At 43.6% G+C, this 23,416-nt stretch overlaps 1 protein-coding gene across 1 annotated transcript in view; it reads left to right on the top strand.

The window, feature by feature from the left end:
- Positions 1-1,336: 1,336 nt before the first annotated feature.
- LOC126210114 (uncharacterized) overlaps positions 1,337-23,416 on the top strand; it is an 86,895-nt gene continuing 64,815 nt past the window's right edge. The window contains exons 1-2 of the mRNA XM_049939258.1: positions 1,337-1,512; positions 8,295-8,532. Coding sequence (XP_049795215.1) covers positions 1,362-1,512; positions 8,295-8,532 — 389 coding nt within the window. The 5' untranslated portion in view covers positions 1,337-1,361. The remainder of the gene's footprint in view (positions 1,513-8,294; positions 8,533-23,416) is intronic.

The raw sequence follows: 23,416 nt of genomic DNA, 5'->3' as shown, positions 1-23,416 counted from the left end.
ATTGCAAATTTTATTGCAAATTTTATCTATACACTTGCAGCCGTTTCAGCGTGAAGGGGTAACAGACATACTACAACGCACAAAAACTTTCAGTTTTATAATATATGTAAGATATAGAGTGACAATTATTGAACTATGTGAAAAAAAACCTAAATCAGTTACTAACTACGGCGTACATACACTTTATTCAACATGTAAACGTCACTACCCCTTTTCGGATGTAGGTTGTGACATGTTCGATATGCGTGCCATCATTGGCGACTATGTGACGCAGACGAATAGCGAAATTCTACACTAGCCGGTGAAGTGTCGGAACATCGACGGTGTCGATGACCTCCTGAGTGCCTGTTTTCAGCTCAGCATTGGTTTGGGGTTATTGCTGTACGCATTGTCTTTAATACAGCCTCACAAAGATTAGTCGCATGTCTTCAGATCCAGACCCATGCCAGTGGCCTCTGGGTGCCCCAGAACACGAATGCGGTCCTCAAACTGCTCCTCCGGGGCATCAAACACTCTCCTGCTTCTATGGCGGTCGAGTTCCGCCTTTCATAAGCACATATTGTCAAAATCAGGATGACTTTGGAAAATGGGGATGAAACCATTTTCCACAACCTTCATGTACCGTTCGGTCGTTACCGTCCCATCAAGGTAAATATCGCACCGATTATTCCGTGATTGGATACTGCACACCAGACAGTCACCCGTTGAGCGTGAAGAGACTTCTCGGTCGCGAAATGCGGATTCTCAGTCCCCCAAATGCGCCAATTTTGCTTGTTGACGAACCCTCAAAAATGAAGGTGGGCTTCGTCGCTAAACCAAACTATGCCAGCGCATACTATTTCCCAGAGTGCCGCGTGGCCAGCAGTTTGAACATCCTAACACAAACCGTAATGACGATTTTATTGCACGTATTTCAATAATATTGTCTCCCTGTATAAGATAACAGGCATAGCGTCAATCACAGGGATGAACAAATTTATTGTTACAATGAGCGGAGTTACCTACAACCTCTCTCAGTTGGGGAATCGCTGTTCAAGAAGGTCAAGCCTCGCAATTCTTATGTCGGAAACTAAACCTTCACTTCTGGGTATCACCCGTGTACCCCTTACTGGCTCTCTCTGTCGTCCTAAAAACGTGAGGCAGATGTACGCGTAAAACGAAGGAATATCTTTCTGTAACGACTGTGTGCTTGCAGATTGCTACTGTGACAGGAAAAAAGAATGAGCACGGAAGTCGTCGTCCTTCCTGTGGTTTTCCCATCCTGCGGAAAGACTTCCTCTACGAGAATCCTTATAGTGGGCCCGCGGTGCCTGCGATGCTCACTGCGTGTGATTCCCTCTCGGTCTCAACAACAGCTGACAATGCATCCAGTGGGGGTAGCTGCTCCGTTGCTGGTTTTGCTGGTGGCGAACGGCACTACGGTGCTCGACTGTGTCTGCAATAAGATCTCCACATACAACTTCGAGGGCTACGGTGCAGACTGGATATATAACGCCTACTGTGGAGAATTCAGTGAGTACTTTCTCGTATAGCACTGATTCACACTACTTTAATCACCGTCCAGTTTTGAAGTACTCAGACTAGGCTTTGCTCGCATATATTGCTATCAAACAAGATGAGACATTGTGACGGTAAATGACTATGAAACTTCACTACACATCAATCGACTTTGTCCAGCCTTTCGCGTGTGACCAGATGGTACGAAGTGCGGTTTAGAAGGCTGAAAATAATCAGTCTACATCTCTTCATTGAACCCAAGACGTTTTCGAAATGTGTGAGAGTGCGTGTTAGACAGAGGTTGTGGAATGTGATGGGTAGGATGCATAATACTTTTTCGATGGTTTCCAACCATTGTTTCGTCCAACGTAATTCATTTTATGTTAACATCGACCACCTTATTCTCTTTTGGTCACCGCGTACTTACATCCTACGAATCCACTCTTATTTGCCCAGTATGTATAAGCTATTAGTTTGATTTTGTTAAAGACCTTTTGATACCATAACTCTGAACTCACAGTCCTACACATAATATACTAGCTTGTGATGCTACACTACTGGACATTAAAATTGCTACACCACGAAGCTGACGTGTTAGAGACGCGAAATTTAACCGACAGGAAGAAGATGCTGTGATATGCAAATGATTAGCTTTACAGAGCATTCACACAAGGTTGGCGCCGGTGGCTACACCTACAACGTGCTGACATCAGGAAAGTTTCCAACCGATTTCTCATACACAAACAGCAAGTGATCGGCGTTGCCTGGTGAAACGTTGTAGTGATGCCTCGTGTAAGGAAGAGAAATGTGTACCATCGCGTTACCGACCTTGATAAAGGTCGGATTGTAGCCTATCGTGATTGCGGTTTTATTATATCGCGACATTGCTGCTCGCTTTGGTCGAGATCTAATGACTGTTAACAGAATATGGAATCGATGGGTTCAGGAGGGTAATACGGAACGCCGCATGGCTGTAACGGATCGTGCAGTCAAGTCTCCATCCCTGAGTCAACAGACGGGGACGTTTGCAAGACAACAACCATCTGCAAGAACAGTTCGACGAAGTTTGAAGCAGCATGGACTATCAGCTCGGAGACCATGGCTGCGGTTACACTTGGCGCTGCATCACAGGCAGGAGCGCCTGCGATGGTGTACTCAACGACGAACCTGGGTGCACGAATGGCAAAACGTCATTTTTTCGCATGAATCCAGGTTCTGTTTACAGCATCATGATGGTCGCACCCGTGTTTGGCGACATCGCGGTGAATGCACATTGGGAGCGTGTGTTCGCCATCGCCATACTGGCGTATCATCCGGCGTGATGGTATGGGGTGCCATTGGTTACACGTCTCGGTCACCTCTTGTGCGCATTGACGACACTTTGGACAGTGGACGTTACATTTCAGATGTGTTACGACCCGTGGCTCTACCCTTCATTCGATCCTTGCGAAACCCTACATTTCAGCAGGATAATGCACGACCGCATGTTGCAGGTCCTGTACGGGCCTTTCTGGATACAGAAAATGTTCAACTGCTGCCCTGGCCAGCACATTCTCCAGATCTCTCACCAATTGAAAACGTCTGGTCAATGGTGGCCGTGCAACTGGCTCGTCATAATACGCCAGTCACTACTCTTGATGAACTGTGGTATCGTGTTGAAGCTGCATGGGCAGCTGTACCTGTACACGGCATCCAATTTCTGTTTGACTCAATGCCTAGGCGTATCAAGGCCGTTATTACGGCCAGAGGTGGTTGTTCAGGGCACTGATATCTCAGAATCTATGCACCCAAATTGCGTGAAAATGTAATCACATGTCAGTTCTGGTATAATATATTTGTCCAATGAATACCCGTTTATCAACTGCATTTCTTCCTGGTGTAGCAATTTTAATGGCCAGTACTGTACTGTCATACTTAATCCTGTTACATACAAGTTAAGTTTCCAAATCACTATATGCAACTTGGATATAGATGACTTTTGCAATACAGATGGTCAACGTTATACCATTCAGAGAATGATTAGTTTACGTGTAACAGTTAAGAAAGGCACGTAGCTAAAGTATCACACTAACTTTCGTGCCTTGTCACTGCATATCCATTCCTGATACTTCGACGCTTAAGACTTAGAAATTCACCACGACATTTAGTGACGTTCAATACTATGGTTTAATTAATATTCCTTACGGTATATATAGTTCTCGTTCCAACATAACTGACAATATGGTAGACAAACAAACCAGCGGTGCTGGCACACATTGCCTTTTCTTTCTACCCATAGGCATTAAGACTTATGCCCGCTTTTAATTCAAGCTGGCCGATGCTATTTCATGAGATCTTGACGCCAATTTAAGCTAACTTTAATATTTATGGAATACAGTTTAAAGTATTCTTCCCTAGGCAGTTAACGTTGACCTTGTTGCTCTAAAGAATCTTTTTTATGAGAACTATAGCGTTGCCCGCTTAGTCACGCTGTATACAGTGTAACCTTTGAGATATTATTCCCATCAAAGGTTAGTTTGCAGACATTATTCTGTAAATGCTTGACCTATGTCGGTCAGCAGCACGTAAGCGTGATGATGGGGGCGTTGTAGGCCCAGTCACACCCTACTTTAAATACTAGGTTCTGATTTATGGTATTAACATACGTGAGACATTTACACTTTGCTCGCTATTAGACCATATCCGTAATTTATGTTCCCGTTCAATAGGGAAGAATACAGCTTATGTTCATAGTATTAGCTTGACTTTTATCGGTCAATAGTACATAAGTGTGTTAGCAGTTGCGTTGTACGTCCTGACACACCCTATGAAACTTCCTGGCAGATTAAAACTGTGTGCCGGACCGAGACTCGAACTCGGGACCTTTGCCTTTCACGGACAAGTGCTCTCCTGGGCAGGAGAGCTTCTGTAAAGTTTGGAAGGTAGGTGACGAGGTACTGGCAGAAGTGAAGCTGTGAAGAGGGTGCGTGAGGCGAGCTTGGGTAGCTCAGTTGGTAGAACACTTGTCCGCGAAAGGCAGAGGTCCCGAGTTCGAGTCTCGGCCCGGCACACAGTTTTAATCTGCCAGGAAGTTTCATATCAGCGCACACTGCGCTGCAGAGTGAAAAGCTCATTCTGACACACCCTACTTTAAATATTAGGTCCTTATTTCTTGGTAGTCTATGTGAGAATTCCAGGACGCTCACAATAATCCTCATCCTAAATAGTTAATAGCCTTGTAGGCAACATCCTAAATAGGTAATATCTGATACACTAGAGTGTGTATTTCGACAATTAGCGTGGCATAACCTATTTGAATATATAGGATCTTGAACCCACTGCTAACTAATAATCAATCTTTTCCCTTAAGAGTTTTGTTCCACGTCACCCTTGTGGACGGTCGTACATATTATATTTATAGTTAGTGTATGTTTGGTTAAGTTATTACAGATTTCCTAAACACAACGTTGACCACCTATGTATAAAACCATAAATGATGCCCTAAGCTTTACACACCCAGTCAGCCATAAATGCGTAGTAATGTAGTGCCATAATATAAAAACCTTAGTCAAATTTCGTGTTAACAAAGTGACGTATTACTCCATGTATAATGGAAATTATTTTATTTGCACCTTCTCCTAACCCTGAGAAGTTCTCGCGTTACTGACATATAACCTTGTTCATCCCCCGCATGAGATCGTGCGGAACCATACCAACATAGCGGTGATCATATGTGGTTTTTAATCTAACAAGCTGAACGTAACGTCTAAGTAAATTTCGTATCAGTTAATAAGGTAGGATTCTATCTACTTAGTGCCTTGTTCCCTCACAAATTTCTACATATACATCTACTTCTACGTGATGACTGTGCTATTGACAATAAAGTGCCTGGCAGAGGGTTCAGTGAACCACCTTCAAGCTGTCTCTCTACTGTTCCACTTTCGAACGGCACGCGGGAAAAACGAGCACTTAAATTTTTCTGTGCGAGCCCTTATTTCTCGTATTTTATCGTGTTGATCATTTCTCCCTATGTAGGTGGGTGGCTACAGAATGTTTACGCAATCGGAGGAGAAAACTGGTGATTCAAATTTCATCAAATTTCATGAGAAGATCCCGTCGCAGCGAAAAACACCTTAGTTTTAATGATTGCCACTCCAAATCACGTATCATGTCTATGGCACTATCAACCCTATTTCACGATAATACAAAACGAGCTGCCCTTCTTTGTACTTTTTCGATGTCATCAGTCAGTCCCACCTGATGCCGATCCCACACCGCACAGCAGTACTCCAGAATAGGACGGACAAGCGTGGTGTAAGCAGTCTCTTTAGTAGACCTGTTCCACCTTCTAAGTGTTCTGTCAATGAATCGCAGTCTTTGGTTTGCTCTACCCATAATATTATCTATGTGATCGTTCCAATTTAGGTATTTGTAATTGTAATCCCAAAGTATTTAGCTGAATTTACAGCGTTCAGATTTGTGTGACTTATCCCGTAATCGAAATTTAGCTGATTTGTTCTAGTAATCATGTGAATAACTTCACACTTTTCCTTGTTCAGGGTCAATTGCCACTTTTCGCACCATACAGATATTTTATCTAAGTCATTTTGCAAGTTATTTTGATCATCTGATGACTTTACAAGACGGTAAATGACAGCATCATCGGGAAACAATCTAAGACGTCTACTCAGATTGTCTCCTATGTCGTTAATAGAGATCAGGAACAGTAGATCGCCTGTAACACTTCCCTTGGGGAACGCCGGATATCACTTCTGTTTTACTCGATGACTTTCCACCTATGACTACGAACTGTGACCTTTCTGACAGGAAATCACGAATCCAGTCGCACAACTGGGGCGATATTCCATAGATAGTTGCGTTACAAGACGCTTGTGAGGAACAGTGTCGAAAACCTTCTGGAAATCTAACAATGTGGAATCAATTTGATAGCCCGTGTCGATAGCACCCATTAGTTCGTGATTATAAAGAGCTAGTTGTGTTTCGCAGGAATGGTATTTTCTAAATCAGTGCCGACTATGTGTCCATAAATCGTTTTCTTCGATGTACTTTATGATGTTCAAATACAGTATACATTCCAAAACGCTACTGCAAATCGACATTACTGATACGGGCCTGTAATTCAGTTTATTACTCCCCCTTCCCTTTTTGGGTATTGGTGTGACTTGAGCAACTTTTCAGTCTTTAGGTACGGACCTTTCTGTGAGCGAGCGGCTGTATACGTATAATTGCTAAATACGGAGCTATTATATGAGCATACTCTGAGAGGAACCTGACTGGTATACAATCTGGACCGAAGGCCTTTTCTTTATTAAGTGATTTAAGCTGCTTTGTTACACCGAGGATATCTACTTCTATGCTTCTCATCTTGGCAGTTGTTCTTGATTGGAATTCAGGAATATTTAGTTCGTCTTCTTCGGTGAAGGAGTTTCGGGAAACCGTTTTTAATAACTCTGCTTTAGTAGCACTGTTATCAGTGACTTGGCCGTTGTTATCGCGCAGTGAAGGTATTGATTGCGTCTTGCCACCGGTGTGGTTTATGGTTTAAGGTTATAGGTAATTTCCCAGTACATAACATAGACAGCCAATGGCAGGCACCTTTGACTTTCCGTGATCCGCCATCTTGCTCGGCACATATCCGCGTGCCCCGGTCAGTTCCAACGTAGCGTCCACGGCTAATCGACTGCTTTCCACGAAGGGGCTGTTCCTCAGCTAAGTAACGTAGGTTGACCTGGTATCACGGTACTTAAGCTTTTTATGTTTGACCGTGTCTTATTCTGGCATGTATTAGTTTATTTTATGCTTCTGAAGAAGGCTAGATTAACTGAAACCTGGGTAAAGACCAGTAACATTTCGCAACTGAGGCGGATTTTTGAAATATTAATTTATCACAGTTGCTGACTGGGCTGAAACATGTTAAAAATTCCTAGGTGTCTGTCACCATCGCAAAGATGTCGTGCAAATCTGTCCGATCCCCCGTGTGCGGCCCGCCCGCAGTGCTGAAACGTGCGAACACCCTCATTGGAAGTGATCGACGCGTCACACGCACCTCGCTGCTCAACTGTCCGTTTCTTTCGTTAGTGCTGGCACACTCATCTACCCGTAGGGGTACACAGATGTGTGTGCCCACTGGGATCATCCCCACTTAAGAGAAGACCATAAAGATCAATGAAGGACCATCTGTGCGGAACTGTTTGCTTGCTACAAGGATGATAGTACCATTTCTTATCGAACATCGTCACGGGCGATAAAATGTAGGTTCGTCACTTCGCACCGGAAACGGAACTACAAGCCATGGTGTGGCGTCATATCACATCTCCTCCGTACAAAAAGTTTAAAACCGTAGCCACAGACGATAGAATCATGTTTCCAGAATGAGATTTTCACTCTGCAGCGGAGTGTGTGCCGATATAAAATTTCCTGGCAGGTTAAAACTGTGAGTTCGAGTCTCGGTCGGGCACACAGTTTTAAGCTGCCAGGAAGTTTCATATCAGCGCACACTCCGCTGCAGAGTGAAAATCTCATTCTGGAAGTTGCTTCATGCACGACACGGAGTGCTATTTATCTGACTGCTTGAAGAAATTTGCGTACTTGTAATTAAATTATTAAAGTAATTAAACTAATATTTTCGAGCTCCGTTTTATTTTGTATATGGTTAGCAAGGGCTTGGGCTGGTGGCGACCCTGAATTTCTGAATTTTTATCATTATTTGTGTGAGAAAAGCAGCTAGAAATGCAAGTAACGCATATGGCTCGACGAGAAACGTCGTAAAGATAGTAATGCGTTACAACGTTTTGCAGAACGCACTGACGTGTTGATAGCCTACAAGACCCTCCAGTATCGGCCCATCGCGGTGCGTGCCATGCTTCGGCTGATAACGAGCTGGACGCTGGGACGCTATAGCCTCGGCTACGAGGAGTGCGACGACGGCGTGGCTGCTCTCGCCGGACTCACAGACGCCACGGCCAACGACCAGGTCGCTACGGACCTCGCGTGCTTCGTCGCTGCCGACTGCATCGACTCCTGCTCTGCGTCGGGGTACGTACGCCACTGAGAGCCCCAACCACCAATCTTACATCTACTACCCTTCTACTCTTCTTACATTTGTTCTTACACTGCCATTCACTTTTCCTACACCTCGAGACAACATTCCATTAGAACTACTGACGGCCTTGGGACAGCCAGTCAGGACAAAATTCTACCATCTGGTCAGCAAGATGTATGAGACAGCCGAAGTACCCTCAGACTTCCAGAATAATATAATAATATCAATCCCAAAGATGTTGACAGATGTGAAAATTACCGAACTATCAGTTTAATAAGTCACAGCTGCAAAATGCTAACGCGAATCCTTTACAGACGAATGGAAAAACTGGTAGAAGTCGACCTCTGGGAAGATCAGTTTGGATTCCGTAGAAATGTTGGAATACGTGAGGCAATACTGACCTCACGACTTATCTTAGAAGAAAGATTAAGGACAGGTAAACCTACGTTTCTAGCATTTGTAGACTTAGAGAAACCTTTTGACAATGTTGACTGGAATACTCTCATTCGAATTCTAAAGGTGGCAGGGGTAAAATACAAGGAGCGAAAGGCTATTTACAATTTGTACAGAAACCAGATGGCAATTATAAGAGTCGAGGGACACGAAAGGGAAACAGTGGTTGGGAAGGGAGTGAGACAGGGTTTTAGCCTCTCCCCGATGTTATTCAATCTGTATATTGAGCAAGCAGTAAAGGAAACAAAAGAAAAGTTCGGAGTAGGCATTAAAATCCATGGCGAAGAAATAAAAACTATGAGGTTCGCCGATGACATTGAAATTCTATCAGAGACAGCAAAGGACTTGGAAGAGCAGTTGAACGGAATGGACAGTGTCTTGAAAGGAGGATATAAGATGAACATCAACAAAAGCAAAACGAGGATAATGGAATGTAGTCGAATTAAGTCGGGTGATGCTGAGGGAATTAGATTAGGAAATGAGACACTTAAAGTAGTAAAGGAGTTTTGCTATTTGGGGAGCAACATAACTGATACTGGTCGAAGTAGAGAGGATATAAAACGTAGACTGGCAATGGCAAGGTAAGCGTTTCTGAAGAAGAGAAATTTGTTAACATCGAGTATAGATTTAAGTGTCAGGAAGTTGTTTCTGAAAGTATTTGTATGGAGTGTAGCCATGTATGGAAGTGAAACATGGACGATAAATAGTTTGGACAGGAAGCGAATAGAAGCTTTCGAAATGTGGTGCTACAGAAGAATGCTGAAGGTTAAATGGGTAGATCACGTTACTAATGAGGAGGTATTGAATACAATAGGGGAGAAGTGGAGTTTGTGGCACAACTTGACAAGAAGAAGGGACCGGTTGGTAGGGCATCTTCTGAGGCATCAAGAGATCACAAATTTAGCATTGGAGGGCAGTGTGGAGGTTAAAAATCGTATAGGGAGACCAAGAGATGAATACATTAAGCAGATTCAGAAGGATGTAGGTTGCAGTAGGTACTGGGAGATGAAGCAGCTTGCACAGGATAGAGTAGCATGGAGAGCTGCATCAAACCAGTCTCAGGACTGAAGACCACAACAACAACAACAACATACCTCGAGACTAATATCTGACATCAAACAGACACCCTAGTTGAGAGCATGCCAAAATCTTGTAGAACTGTCTCTAGAAAGTCTCTTCGTGTTTGCTGCCGGATCCCAAAATCAACTTGACTCGATATTTCGGCGATCCAACTGGTCGCCATCTTCAGGAGAATGCTGCTTCTGCTGATGAGTCCCGCTGAGAACTGACGCTAGGCGGCAAATAGACGTCCATTATAGACCACCGTTCAGTAGACGGCGCATGCGCCGCCCATCACGGTTGCTGCCCTCCAAGACAGGGAGGTGGCGCCGCCCTTGGTGGAACACTGCTGGCAGCGATATATCGCACTCAGGGCCGCACCGAAGAACGTTCAATTTCGATGCGAGACAATAGGATTCCACGTCTTGCTAAGAGGGAACCCATTGTCTCTTTTGATTAAGGGGGGAGGACGTCAAACGGACCGACTTCGAGAAGGAGAGGCAACAAAGGACATTTTAATTTGCACTGTCTATACTTTTACAAATAAATTCATAAAACTATGTCAGCATGACCAGTAAGGATTCAGAATTCACACTCATAGCAGTGAAAGTTCAAAAACAAGAAAAAATAATGTTTTTTAAATGTGAAATTTCATACTTTTTTTCACTTACTGTTGGCTGCATTTGTTGCTATAGGTACACTTTTCTTCATAAGTAAGGGAGATTCTTCGATGAATTTTGCACAGCTTGCAAACCGTACTGACAGATGTATGAATTTATGGAAAAATGAATGGGCTGTTACATTTTAAACTTTGTGTTAAGAGAAAACTCGAATTTTATACTTAATTATCTCAATTTTTACCACAGTTTTTAACAGATTTGGGAAATTCTAGAGTTTCATACACCTGTAAGTATGGTTTGTATTATGTGCAAAATTCATGGAAGAATCTCTCTTATTTACGAAGGAAAGTGTACCTACAGCAACAAATGCAGCCAATACCAAGTGAAAAAATGATGAAATTTCACATGTAAAAAAAAAAATTTGTTTTGTTATGTTTTGGAACTTCCTCTGCTGTGAGTGTGAAACCTGAATCCTTCCTGGTCATGCTAACAAAGTTTTATGAATTTATTTGTAAAAGTATAGACAGTGTATATTAAAATGTCCTGTGGTGCCTCTCCTGCTCCAAGTCGGCCCGTTTGACGTCCTACCCCCCTTAAATTATCCGACAACCTAATTTCAATCGCCTCTTTATAGACACTGTTCCAAAAACCGGAAATGTTGGCAACTACGACAGTTTCATCAAATTTCACACTGTGTCCCTCATTTAGGCAGTGTTCTGCTACTACCGATTTTACTGCCTCGTATGACGGCGATGTTCCACACACCTGTCATGCACTGTGTCAGTCGAACGGCCAATGTAAGCCTTCCCACATTGACACGGAATTTTGAACACACCGGGTTTCCTAAGCCCCAAATCATCTTTCACATGAAACCTCCCCTTAGAAAAATTTATGACTGATTGTGCTGATAAACCCCTTACGTTATTTGATTTTCAAACAGCTGAGCAGAAGTAAACGTACTCAGACATTTCACTCTTTACTTATTCTGATCAACACTAAAATGACACACAATATTTTTAGCGCAACGCAATCTGACTTTCAATAATCTCTACACAAGAATTGCCCTTACTAACAATAACCTGTACCTTTCATGAATCACTTACCTCACAAAAATCTTCGTTACTCGAACTACTGCAATACAGCGGGTGCCAATACTGCCAGCTAAATAAAAGATTCTAACTACTGAAGTCACTAACTACTGATAGGCATAGTTGGCAAATGAAAGATTTTGATAGAGAACAAACAATGTTGTTGTTGCCACCTTTAGAATTTGAAAGAGAGTATTCCAGTCAACATTGTCAAAAGCTTTCTCTAAGTCTACAAATGATAGAAACTTAGGTTTGCCTTTCCTTAATCTTTCTTCTAAGATAAGTCGTAAGGTCAGTATTGCCTCACGTGTTCCAGTGCTTCTACGGAATCCAAACTGATCTTCCCTGAGGTCGGCTTCTACTAGTTTTTCCATTCGTCTGTAAAGAATTCGTGTTAGTATTTTGCAGCTGTGGCTTATTAAACTGATTGTTCGGTAATTTTCACATCTGTTAACACCTGCTTTCTTTGGGATTGGAATTATTATATTCTTCTTGAAGTCTGAGGGTATTTCGCCTGTTTCATACATCTTGCTCACCAGATGGTAGAGTTTTGTCAGGACTGGCTCTCCCATGGCCGTCAGTAGTTCCAATGGAATGTTGTCTACTCCGAGGGCCTTGTTTCGACTCAGGTCTTTCAGTGCTCTGTCAAACTCTTCACGCAGTATCGCATCTCCCATTTTATCTTCATCTACATCCTTTTCCATTTCCATAATATTGTCCTCAAGTACATCGTCCTTGTATAGACCCTCTATATACTCCTTCCACCTTTCTGCTTTCCCTTCTTTGCTTAGAACTGGGTTTCCATCTGAGCTCTTGATGTTCATACAAGTGGTTCTCTTATCTCCAAAGGTCTCTTTAATTTTCCTGTAGGCAGTATCTATCTTACCCCTAGTGAGATAAGCCTCTACATCCTTACATTTGTCCTCTAGCCATCCCTGCTTAGCCATTTTGCACTTCCTGTCGATCTCATTTTTGAGACGTTTGTATTCCTTTTTGCCTGCTTCACTTACTGCATTTTTATATTTTCTCCTTTCATCAATTAAATTCAATATTTCTTCTGTTACCCAAGGATTTCTACCAGCCCTCGTCTTTTTACCTACTTGATCCTCTGCTGCCTTCACTACTGCGTCTCTCAAAGCTACCCATTCTTTTTCTACTGTATTTCTTTCCCCCGTTCCTGTCAGTTGTTCCCTAATGCTCTCCCTGAAACTCTGTACAACCTCTGGTTCTTTTAATTTATCCAGGTCCCATCTCCTTAAATTGCCACCTTTTTGCAGTTTCTTCAGTTTTAATCTACAGGTCATAACCAATTGATTGTGGTCAGAGTCCACATCTGCCCCTGGAAATGTCTTACAATTTAAAACCTGGTTCCTAAATCTCTGTCTCACCATTATATAATCTATCTGATACCTTCTAGTATCTCCAGGGTTCTTCCATGTATACAACCTTCTTTCGTGATTTTTAAACCAAGTGTTAGCTACGATTATGTTGTGCTCTGTGCAAAATTCTACCAAGCGGCTTCCTCTTTCATTTCTTAGCCCCAATCCATATTCACCTACATGTATTTACCTTGTATTCACCTTAATAGTGTCATAATATATACTGTATATATATCAGTTCATGACATCCAGTCTTACAAATTTACTGTCTCTGATGGACACACGCCCAGATCGTCTGCTCTCAAAATACCAGCCACAGACTGCACACAGCACAGCCAGTGATTTTCATACAGAGCGCTACGTGGCGTTACCAATATAAAAACCTAAACAGCCTACTGACACCTAAACAGCCTGCTTACACACAGAGCCGAGTAGTGCCCTAATCTTAGAAGCTGGACGGAACACACTCTAATGTGTGTGCTTAAATGAGGGACACAGTATGAAATTTGATGAAACTGTCGTAGTTGTCAACATTTACAGTTTTTGGAACAGTGTCTATAAAGAGGCGATTAAAAATAAGGTTGGCGGATAATTTAATCCACAGTGACAATGGGTTCCCTCTTAGCAAGACGTGGAATCCTGTATTGTCTCGCATCGAAATTGAACCTTCTTCGGTGCAGCCCTGAGTGCGATATATCGCTGCCAGCAGTGTTGGACTAAGGGAGGGGCCACCTCCCTGTATTGGAGGGTAACAACCGTGATGGGCGGCGCATGCGCCGTCTACTGGACGGTGGCCTATACAGGACGTCGATTTGCAGCCTGGCGTCAGTTCTCAGCGGGACTCATCAGCAGAAGCAGCATTCTCCTGAAGATGGCGAACAGTTGGATGGCCGAAATATCGAGTCAAGTTGGTTTTAGGATCCGGCAGCAAACCCGAAGAGACTTTCAAGACTTATTACGCCGGGAAGGCCTACATAATCAGAACTGACTCTAGCCTTGATGGTGTCATCAATTCGCGCGAGGAAGAGCACCCAACAGGTTTCAGATACGCTACAGCCAGCTGAGGCCGTTCCCTGATGTTTTGAACCCTTAGAGGGACCGAACTGCAGGGGCGTTCAGTGGTATGTTTCAGTCGCTTTTCCAATTACTCCCAGAGATCGTCGATGGCATTAGATCAGGTGATACTGTATGCCAGTCGAGGTGACATAGTGTACCTGAGTGTTTGTCAGACCAGCAACGTAGTCCGCTTTTCTCATCTTGCAAGACGGGACGCCATATCTCCCACGGGAAAGTGCTTGAAAAGCAATGATTGTGACCTGGTAGTCGAGGGAGGGCAGGATTCGGTTACGATTGTGGACGGGGACATAATCAGTAATTACTGGTTGCCCTTTACAGTTTCACACAATCTGTTTTAAATCAGCAATTCCCGGGTCAACAATAAATTAAAAAAAAATACCACACGCTATTAATGAAGAAATAAGCAACAGTGTAAATAATAGTGTTTTCAGTGAGTTACAATGTAGCAAATCACCATTAAATACAGATACAACCGATAATGTTTTAAAAGCAAGCCACTGTGATCTGGACAGAAGGCCTTACTCACGAGGAATGGCAATAAATTAAGAATTGTTTAAAACTCGCTGCAACTTGCAAATTACAGGTATTGAAATATTAAAGACAAGTCGCCACAAAAACAGCAGACGGCATCAGACGCCAAGAATGGCAGTAAATAAGGTTTTAAAGGCTTACTGCGTAAATACAAATACCAAATTAGAATTTTAAGGCGACCGACCTCAATCACGGCTGAAGGTCTTACACGCCAAGAATGGCAATAAATTAGGAATTGTTTAAGAACTCGCTGCAATTTACAACTTACAGGTATTTAAATATTAAGGTAAGTCGCCACGAACACAGCAAAAGGCATCAGACGCCAGGAATGGCAGTAATTAAGGTTTTAAGACTTACTGCTAAAATACAAATACCAAATTAGAATTTTAAAGCAAATCACCACAATCACGGCTCAATGCCTTACACGCTAGGAACGGCAATAATACAAAAAACTGAAACCTGCTGTAAAACAGCAAATAGCAAAAGTTAATTAAAAAAAAACAAGCAACTGATCCAGACGGTGCTCCAGGAATCAACCTCTGAGGAGGTCCGGCAACAAACACTTTCGCGAGCGATAAGATAGCCAGACAAGAGTTGTGCTCACTTCACAAGATGGTAACTCACACTAGTGGCAGTCTAACGAATGACTAATGACAATCTTGCTGAAGCTACCTGACGTCCGATAAATCAAATGCAACGATGGAACAATACGCAAAAGCCGGAACCGGCGGTGTGCACTACGACGAGAATAGTGGGTTTGGAGCGCCCAGAACGAGAAAGGAATCACTACCACCAGTGTAGAAGAATCACCAACCGGCCTACAATCAAGAAAGCTGTCATAGCTACACGCCTTACCGGACAGCAGCAGCAAGGCGAGGAAACGTACACTGCCGTTACATACACTAACCCCCGCTGGGCAGGTAACTGGGGCGTTAGAGGCCACCACACAAGAAAAATTGCCGTTGGTTGACCTTAACAAATTGTAAGAGGTTGAACGCAGTAAATAGTAATAAGAAGTCGAGGAAAGCTAATCAGATCCGCCTTCCCAAAGCACCCCACTCGCTGCTCTTCGTCTCGCCGACGCTAAGAGCAGCAACACGAATCCAAGTCACTGGAGGATCGCGAGATGTCACAATGGTGGAGGTTTCTCTACTTGGAATGAAATGCACTCATCTTAAAGCTTGCTGGATCCGGTTTACGACGAAGTCGTGCACTCTGGTGACCACAACCCTTCCATCCGGCAGTCCTACATCTACATCTACATCTACATTTATACTCCGCAAGCCACCCAACGGTGTGTGGCGGAGGGCACTCCACGTGCCACTGTCATTACCTCCCTTTGCTGTTCCAGTCGCGTATGGTTCGCGGGAAGAACGACTGCCGGAAAGCCTCCGTGCGCGCTCGAATCTCTGTAATTTTACGTGATCTCCTCGGCAGGTATAAGTAGGGGGAAGCAATATATTCGATACCTCATCCAGAAACGCACCCTCTCGAAACCTGGACCGCGATGCAGAGCGCCTCTCTTGCAGAGTCTGCCACTTGAGTTTGCTAAACATCTCCGTAACGCTATCACGCTCACCAAATAACCCTGTGACGAAACGCGCCGCTCTTCTTTGGATCTTGTCTATCTCCTCTGTCAACCCGACCTGGTACGGATCCCACACTGATGAGCAATACTCAAGTACAGGTCGAACGAGTGTTTTGTAAGCCACTTCATTTGTTTATGGACTACATTTTCTAAGGACTCTCCCAATGAATCTAAACCTGGCACCCGCCTTACCAAGTATTAATTTTATATGATCATTCCACTTCAAATCGTTCCGCACGCATACTCCCAGATATTTTACAGAAGTAACTGCTACCAGTGTTTGTTCCGCTATCACATAATCATAAAATAAAGGATCCTTCTTTCTATGTATTCGCAATACATTACATTTGTCTATGGTAAGGGTCAGTTGCCACTCCCTGCACCAAGTGCCTATCCGCTGCAGATCTTCCAGCATTTCGCTACAGTTTTCTAATACTGCAACTTCTCTGTATACTACAGCATCATCCGCGAAAAGCCGTATGGAACTTCCAACACATCTACTAGTGTGAAATGTCCACGCGTGCCGCCAGCGGCCCCAGCGTGTTCTGGTACTGCACGGACCTGGCTCCTCCTGAGTACCAAACTCGCCCACTCACACGACCCGGGAAAACAACGACGTCGTCCCAAAGATAGGGCTCAATAATAAAACGGAGGTAATCAAGAACAGGTGTTTATTCGGACCACAGTAGAGAAATTTAATAACAAAGGAAAAATTCTCTTCAACAAAAAACTATTAAAACTTCTGATACAGGCCTGGAACATTGCATAAACGTAGAGAGACATGAAGACTGTGCCACTGATAGTCGCTAAAGACAGAGCTGAGCGTTCGGCGTTGTTGGCCGACAGGTACGTCTCGCGGTGTCGATGGAAAGTCGTTGGTCCCACTGTGACGGCTTCCGACCGGGCTCTGACTGATGGGCTGCTAAGAACCGGCGCAGTAACTGGCCCAGAGCTCCGGTGCAGCTGACTGCCGACTTGTTGGCTTGCGCCGGGCTGTATACCCGGGACACGGAAGATCCAGTTCCGCACACGTGACATGGCCGAGGAAATAGGTCCCTGGCTCGGAGGACCTCTGGCGACGATTTTCTTGCCGCCTGTCGTCCTTGTTCGACGCTGGCCGGGGAGGCTACGCCTTGCACGTATGCAACCCCGTAATGCTTCAGTGTCTAAGGGGTTGTCGGTCTCTTTAGGCGAACGTAGGGTACATGGCAGCATATTCGTCATTAACATGTAGGAGGTAGAACGCCTTCCGTAGAATGTGTAAGTAGCGTGAAGCGCACTTTGAATGTATCCCGATGGCTGAAAGAGCCACGCGCACTTTTAATAAGAAAATGCTATCAGACATTGAAATCGGCGTAAAAGATTTGGTCGCCACCAACGCTAGCCACACAACAAATAAGAGGTTGCGCTGAGTTGAATAATTATTTAATTTATTCATAAGAAAACTCACAAAAGTACCTTCATTGTAAAGTAAGTGATAAAAATGTAATGTAATTATTAATATGATCCACGCATTGTACTAGTCAATCAAATATTGAATAAAGTAAAGAGTGCGTGAATACTGTGCATAAGGCAGCTTGCAGCAACATTGCTGAAAACAAGATCTATTCCAGAGCATTTGTTTTAAATAAGAATAGGTCACTAATTATTGGACCTGTGCACATGGCAACACTATGAATGGACTAACAAGGAAAACAACACGGTAAATGGCGTAGTTAACTGAGACGTAGCATCGGTACACTGGATAAGATTGGAGGCAAAATTATTTATTCCTTAAAACATTGATGTAATGCATCTATAGACTGCTGTTGCCTGGTAACTAAGTACAACTGCTTGTGAAACGCCATACGTTTCACAACAGACTCGTGTGCCCACGTGGTTCGTGGAGACACAATTTCTACGTACAGTCGCCATATTTTAGTAACATCAAACCACGCAGTCGCGAACGATCAACATCTTACACAGGACACATTTGAACAGACAAAGGAAAATGGCAGAGGGCCAACAAACTCTAATAGTAACCCATGTGGATGGTTTCCACTGCGCATAAAGTAATGAGACAAAGAAAATTCACAAAGAAGCAAAAATTGCCGAGATTCGGAAAAGATTAGAATGCGTACACATGCAGTTCCAGACACACAACCAAGAGCTCTTCAACGTATGCAACATCTTTGTACTACGTTCTTCGTACAATCAACGTCAAGTCTGCGTTAGGAATCAAACTGAAAGTCTGCAAAAGCCTTGCATTCCTTGCTGCGACCCAGCAAATAAATCTTTATAAGATGAAGTGCGAGACCAAATTCTAAAAGCTCTCCTCTTGCTATGAGACAACGCACCACGCGGTTAAGTCAACTCACCCTTCTTCGAACAGACTTCGGCTGCAAACCCTCGGCGAGCTGGAAACAGACTGATCGTCTCACACACTCCAACGTCTCACACGCGACCCCGTGGCCAGGAAAACCCAAAGATGAGGCTTCCGCCACCAACCTAACACCGGTAATTTTACCACACAAGGGGGGGGGGGGGAGGAGGGCGGCAAACCTCTTTGCCTGCCTGAAAACTACAGGGGTTGGCCACTTTGTACGACTACCGCTGATTCTCTGCAGCAGACTAAACTACCGTATAGCAAGATGAAACACTCCCACGTTCATTCACTCGCGCGCATGCCATAGAGGTCTGTATCAGTGGAAAGCAAATAAAATGATAATGAAAGGGGACCACAGGACCCTTTCACAAGCTTTCCTCCGAATTCCCGGTCCGTTTGATGTGGAGGTGTTATTCTAATAAAGTTCCAGAGCCTCTGTAATGCTGTTTGAGTTTGGAGGGGAATACCAAGTGGGCTGAGGCGCAACTGGGAATTTTGAATAATGAAGGAAGCGTACTAGGATAGTCTGAGCAGTTTTCCAAATCCATAGTGTCATAGTGCCGCAGTGGTTGCAGGAGATCTGGGGTTCGAATTCCGGCCTGGGAATAAATTTTCATTCTCGCTTCAAATATACACTACTGGCCATTAAAATTGCTATACCACAAAGATGACGTGCTACAGACACAAGATTTAACCGACAGAAAGAAGATGCTGTGATATGCAAATGATTAGCTTTTCAGAGCATTCACACAAGGTTGGCGCCGGTGGAGACACCTACAAAGTGCTGACATGAGGAAAGTTTCCAACAGATTTCTCATACTCAAACAGCAGTTGACCGGCATTGCCTCGTGAAACGTTGTTCTGATGCCTCGTGTAAGGAGGAGAAATGCGTACCATCACGATTCCGACTTTGATAAAGGTCGGATTGTAGCCTATCGCGATTATGGTTTATCGTATCGCGACATTGCTGCTCGCGTTGGTCGAGATCCAATTTCTGTTAGCAGAATATGGAATCGGTTGGTTCAGGAGGGTAATGCGGAACGCCGTGCTAGATCTCAACGGCCTCGTATCACTAGCAGTCGAAATGGCAAGCATCTTATCCTCATGGCTGTGACGGATGGTGTAGCCACGTCTCGATCACTGAGTCAACTGATGGGGACGTTTTCAAGACAGCAACCATCTGCACGAACAGTTCGACGACGTTTGCAGCAGCATGGACTGTCAGCTCGGAGACCATGGCTGCGGTTACCCTTGACTCTGCATAGAGACAGGAGCGCCTGCGATGGTGTACTCGACGACGAACCTGGATGCACGTATGGCAAAAAGTCATTTTTTCGGATGAACCCAGGTTCTGTTTACAGCATCATGATGGTCGCATCCGTGTTTTGCGACATCGTGGTGAACGCACAATGGAAGCGTGTATTCGTCATCGCCATACTGGCGTATCACCCGGCGTAATGGTATGGGGTGTCATTGGTTACACGTCTCGGTCACCTCTTGTTCGCATTGACGGCACTTTGAACAGTGGACGTTACATTTCAGATGTTACGACCCGTGGCTCTACCCTTCATTCGATCCCTGCGAAACCCTACATTTCAGCAGGACAATGCACGACCGCATGTTGTAGGTCCTGTACGGGCCTTTCTGGAAACAGAAAACTTTCGACTGCTGCCCTGGCCAGCACATTCTCCAGATCTCTCACCAATTGAAAACGTCTGGTCAGTGGTGGCCGAGCAACTGGTTCGTCACAATACGCCAGTCACTACTCTTGATGAACTGTGGTGCCGTGTTGAAGCTGCGTGGACATCTGTACCTGTAGACGCCATCTAAGCTCTGTTTGACCCAATGCCCAGGTGTATGAAGGCCGTTATTATGGCCAGAATAGGTAGTTCTGGGTACCGATTTCTCAGGTTCTATGCACCCAAATTGCGTAAAAATGTAATCACGTGTCAGTTCTGGTATAATATATTTGTCCAATGAATACCCGTTATCATCTTCTTGGTGTAGCAATTTTAATGGCCAGTACTGTACATCATAGGTTCTTGGGAACTGAAAAAATGTTCGGAACCATATGGTTTCATTTCATTAAAGCATTTACGCTAAAGATTCGGGCAGGATCCCCCGTTCCGCTAGATGCGGAGATGCACTTCCAACACAGTTGCGGATCATCTGCAACGCTGTCCGAGTTTTGAGTGAATGCCAAGTGGACTGAGACATGAATGGGAATTAGGACTGAGGAGGGAGGTGCGCTAAGGTAGTCTGAGCGATTATCCAAAGTCACTATGCCAGGGTGGCGCAGTGGTCTGCCTAGTCGGCAGGAGACCCCGGTTTGAATTCCAGGCTCAGTACAAGTTTCCATTGGTCGCTTCGGACTGCACGACTATATAAGCATCAAGAACAAAAATGTTTCAATGTACATACCTTTGTTATACCGTAACAGTGTTTCGACCACACCACATTCAACAGTCGAGTAGTAGGGAGTGACGAAGGGAGAAGAACGCTGATTGTTGTGATGGCGTGGATGGTGTTTTTGTGGGTAAACAAACAAATAAAACAGTTCGGTCACTATGTTCTTCGTATCGTGTGAACTGCAGAAAGACTGTGCTTAATACTGAGTAAACTACGAACTGCTCGTTCTTATTTTAGCGTGACAGAACTAAGGTAGATTCTCGTGTGTGCAATGGACGACAATCGGTGCGTCACTGGTGAAGGAATGCATGTGCGCGATATGAGGTTTGAACATTTTCAGGACTATGCTTAGATGGGAATAACTACTGAAAAGTGTCGTATCACTCATGGAACTTAAACTATTGCCGATAAAGATGCTAGAAGTATAATAGGACCCCTAGATAAGGCTCTCGTAACAATAGCAGAGGCAAAGACTAGTGACAGCTCGCATAGACGAGAATGAAACATGAGAACAGCCCAGTACGTGGTAGTGGAACAAGTACCCTCTGCCATGTACTTATCAGTGGTTTGCAGAGTATGGACGAACAAGTAGATTTATATGTTATTAAAAGTTTGATAAGTGGCCTCAAAGATATGCACCGTTATTCTCGCGCAACGAAATTATTACTTCAGTTTCTCTAGTATTTACACCCATCAGCTTTATGTTCTGTTACTCCCTTCAAGTAATAGTAAAAGATGCGTCTGGAAAGGTCGGTGCATGGTCTCCGAAAATTAAGGAAACGTTAGTTACGAACAGAATACCTTCAGAGTAGTCATCATTAGGTGCAACACACCTCTGACATAGTTTGTGAAGCTGTTGAAAATTGTCAGTAAACGCTTCTTATGGAATCTCCCGAAGTAGCGTGGTCACGCCTTGTTGTATACCCGAAATGCCTGTGAAGCGTAAGCCATTCAGCATTAAGTTAAAGCGAGGAAACAAAAAGAAGTTATATATAAGTCAGCAGGCTTAATGTAAGTCTGCAGGCTTTCGTGGACGTTGTCACTAAAGTTAAAGTGTTCTGCGGTATTAGGCCGCGTCATACTTCTTCTAAAAGGATCAATGTTTCGACCCTTCTGCTGCGATCTTCCTTGGGATCTTCCAGTGTCCACTACTGCTAGGAAGAAGTCATACGGCTCCAAATCTGGATAATAAGAAGGTGTTCAAGAACTGCTTGCGTTGAGCGAGAAAGTTGAGCCTGCGGATATCCAACAATACGTGACCATGGCGCTTCGATCGATTCCACAAGAAGTGTTTTTCTGACAGTTTTGAAGAGCTCTACAGCCGTTGTCAGAAGTGTATTGTAGCCAGTGCTGCTTCCTATGAAGACCCGTAAACGTATTTTATTTGTAACTCTTGTTTCCTTTGTTTTTTGAGACCCCTAACCGAACTTTTCAGACACACCTAGTATTATGAGAAATCTGAATAGTTGACGTTGTGCAAGAGATTAAATTTGTCTACCACGAACAGTAATTTATTATTCAAACTTTTTCATGTCTCGTTAATATTAACAACGTCTTCATCCTACCATAGGAGTGAACTGCCTGCTTCCCTGAGACTGTCCTCATTATATTCCAAGGTGTTTTGATGTTGCTCTGAGATTTATATGTTGTACTCCCATAGTTTATACTCTAAACTTCTCTAATAATATTTCTTACGATATTAAAAAAATGTTATACCCTGTTACTAATGGATCTTAAACGTACTGCAATCTTTGATAATATTTCTGATTTTATTGCATGTTATTGTGATGCGTTGTGTCCTGCCTGTTTGTCGCTAGTTTTTGTTAATCTTGCTTCTTGTATTAATTTGTAGTATGCATTTTACATGCTTACGTTTTCTGAATGGATTGTAAAACATTTTATAATTTTACATTCGTCTGTTAATTTACATTTTATTTTATTGGCGTTTTTATGTAATCTCAATCAAGTTTTATTAGACTATTGGCACATAATTATTTAATGGCAACTTGTTAGGTTTTATCAAGACTGTCATCTTTGACCTAGAATTTCTTTGATTTATTTTGCTGTACTTGTGTCAATGTGCCATCATATTTTTATCATGTTACAATTTTTGATTTTATATTATCTTGCCAATTATGGTTTCCTGTGGAAACTTCTGTTAAAGCATGTATGGAATATGGTACGTCTGCGACAATTTTCGTGAGTATTTTGATCAATTTTAGGTTTTTTCTGTTTTTCGTCTTTCGTTTGGCGTTTTCACAGTGTCCACTTTAGTACGTCGTACAGCTGCCTTGCCTTTGATGATGGC

This window comes from Schistocerca nitens, chromosome 10 (assembly GCF_023898315.1).
Source record: "Schistocerca nitens isolate TAMUIC-IGC-003100 chromosome 10, iqSchNite1.1, whole genome shotgun sequence".
NCBI classification, from domain to species: Eukaryota; Metazoa; Arthropoda; class Insecta; order Orthoptera; family Acrididae; genus Schistocerca; species Schistocerca nitens.
Note: the sequence above shows the minus strand (reverse complement) of the source record. Positions and strands in the feature narration are given on the sequence as shown.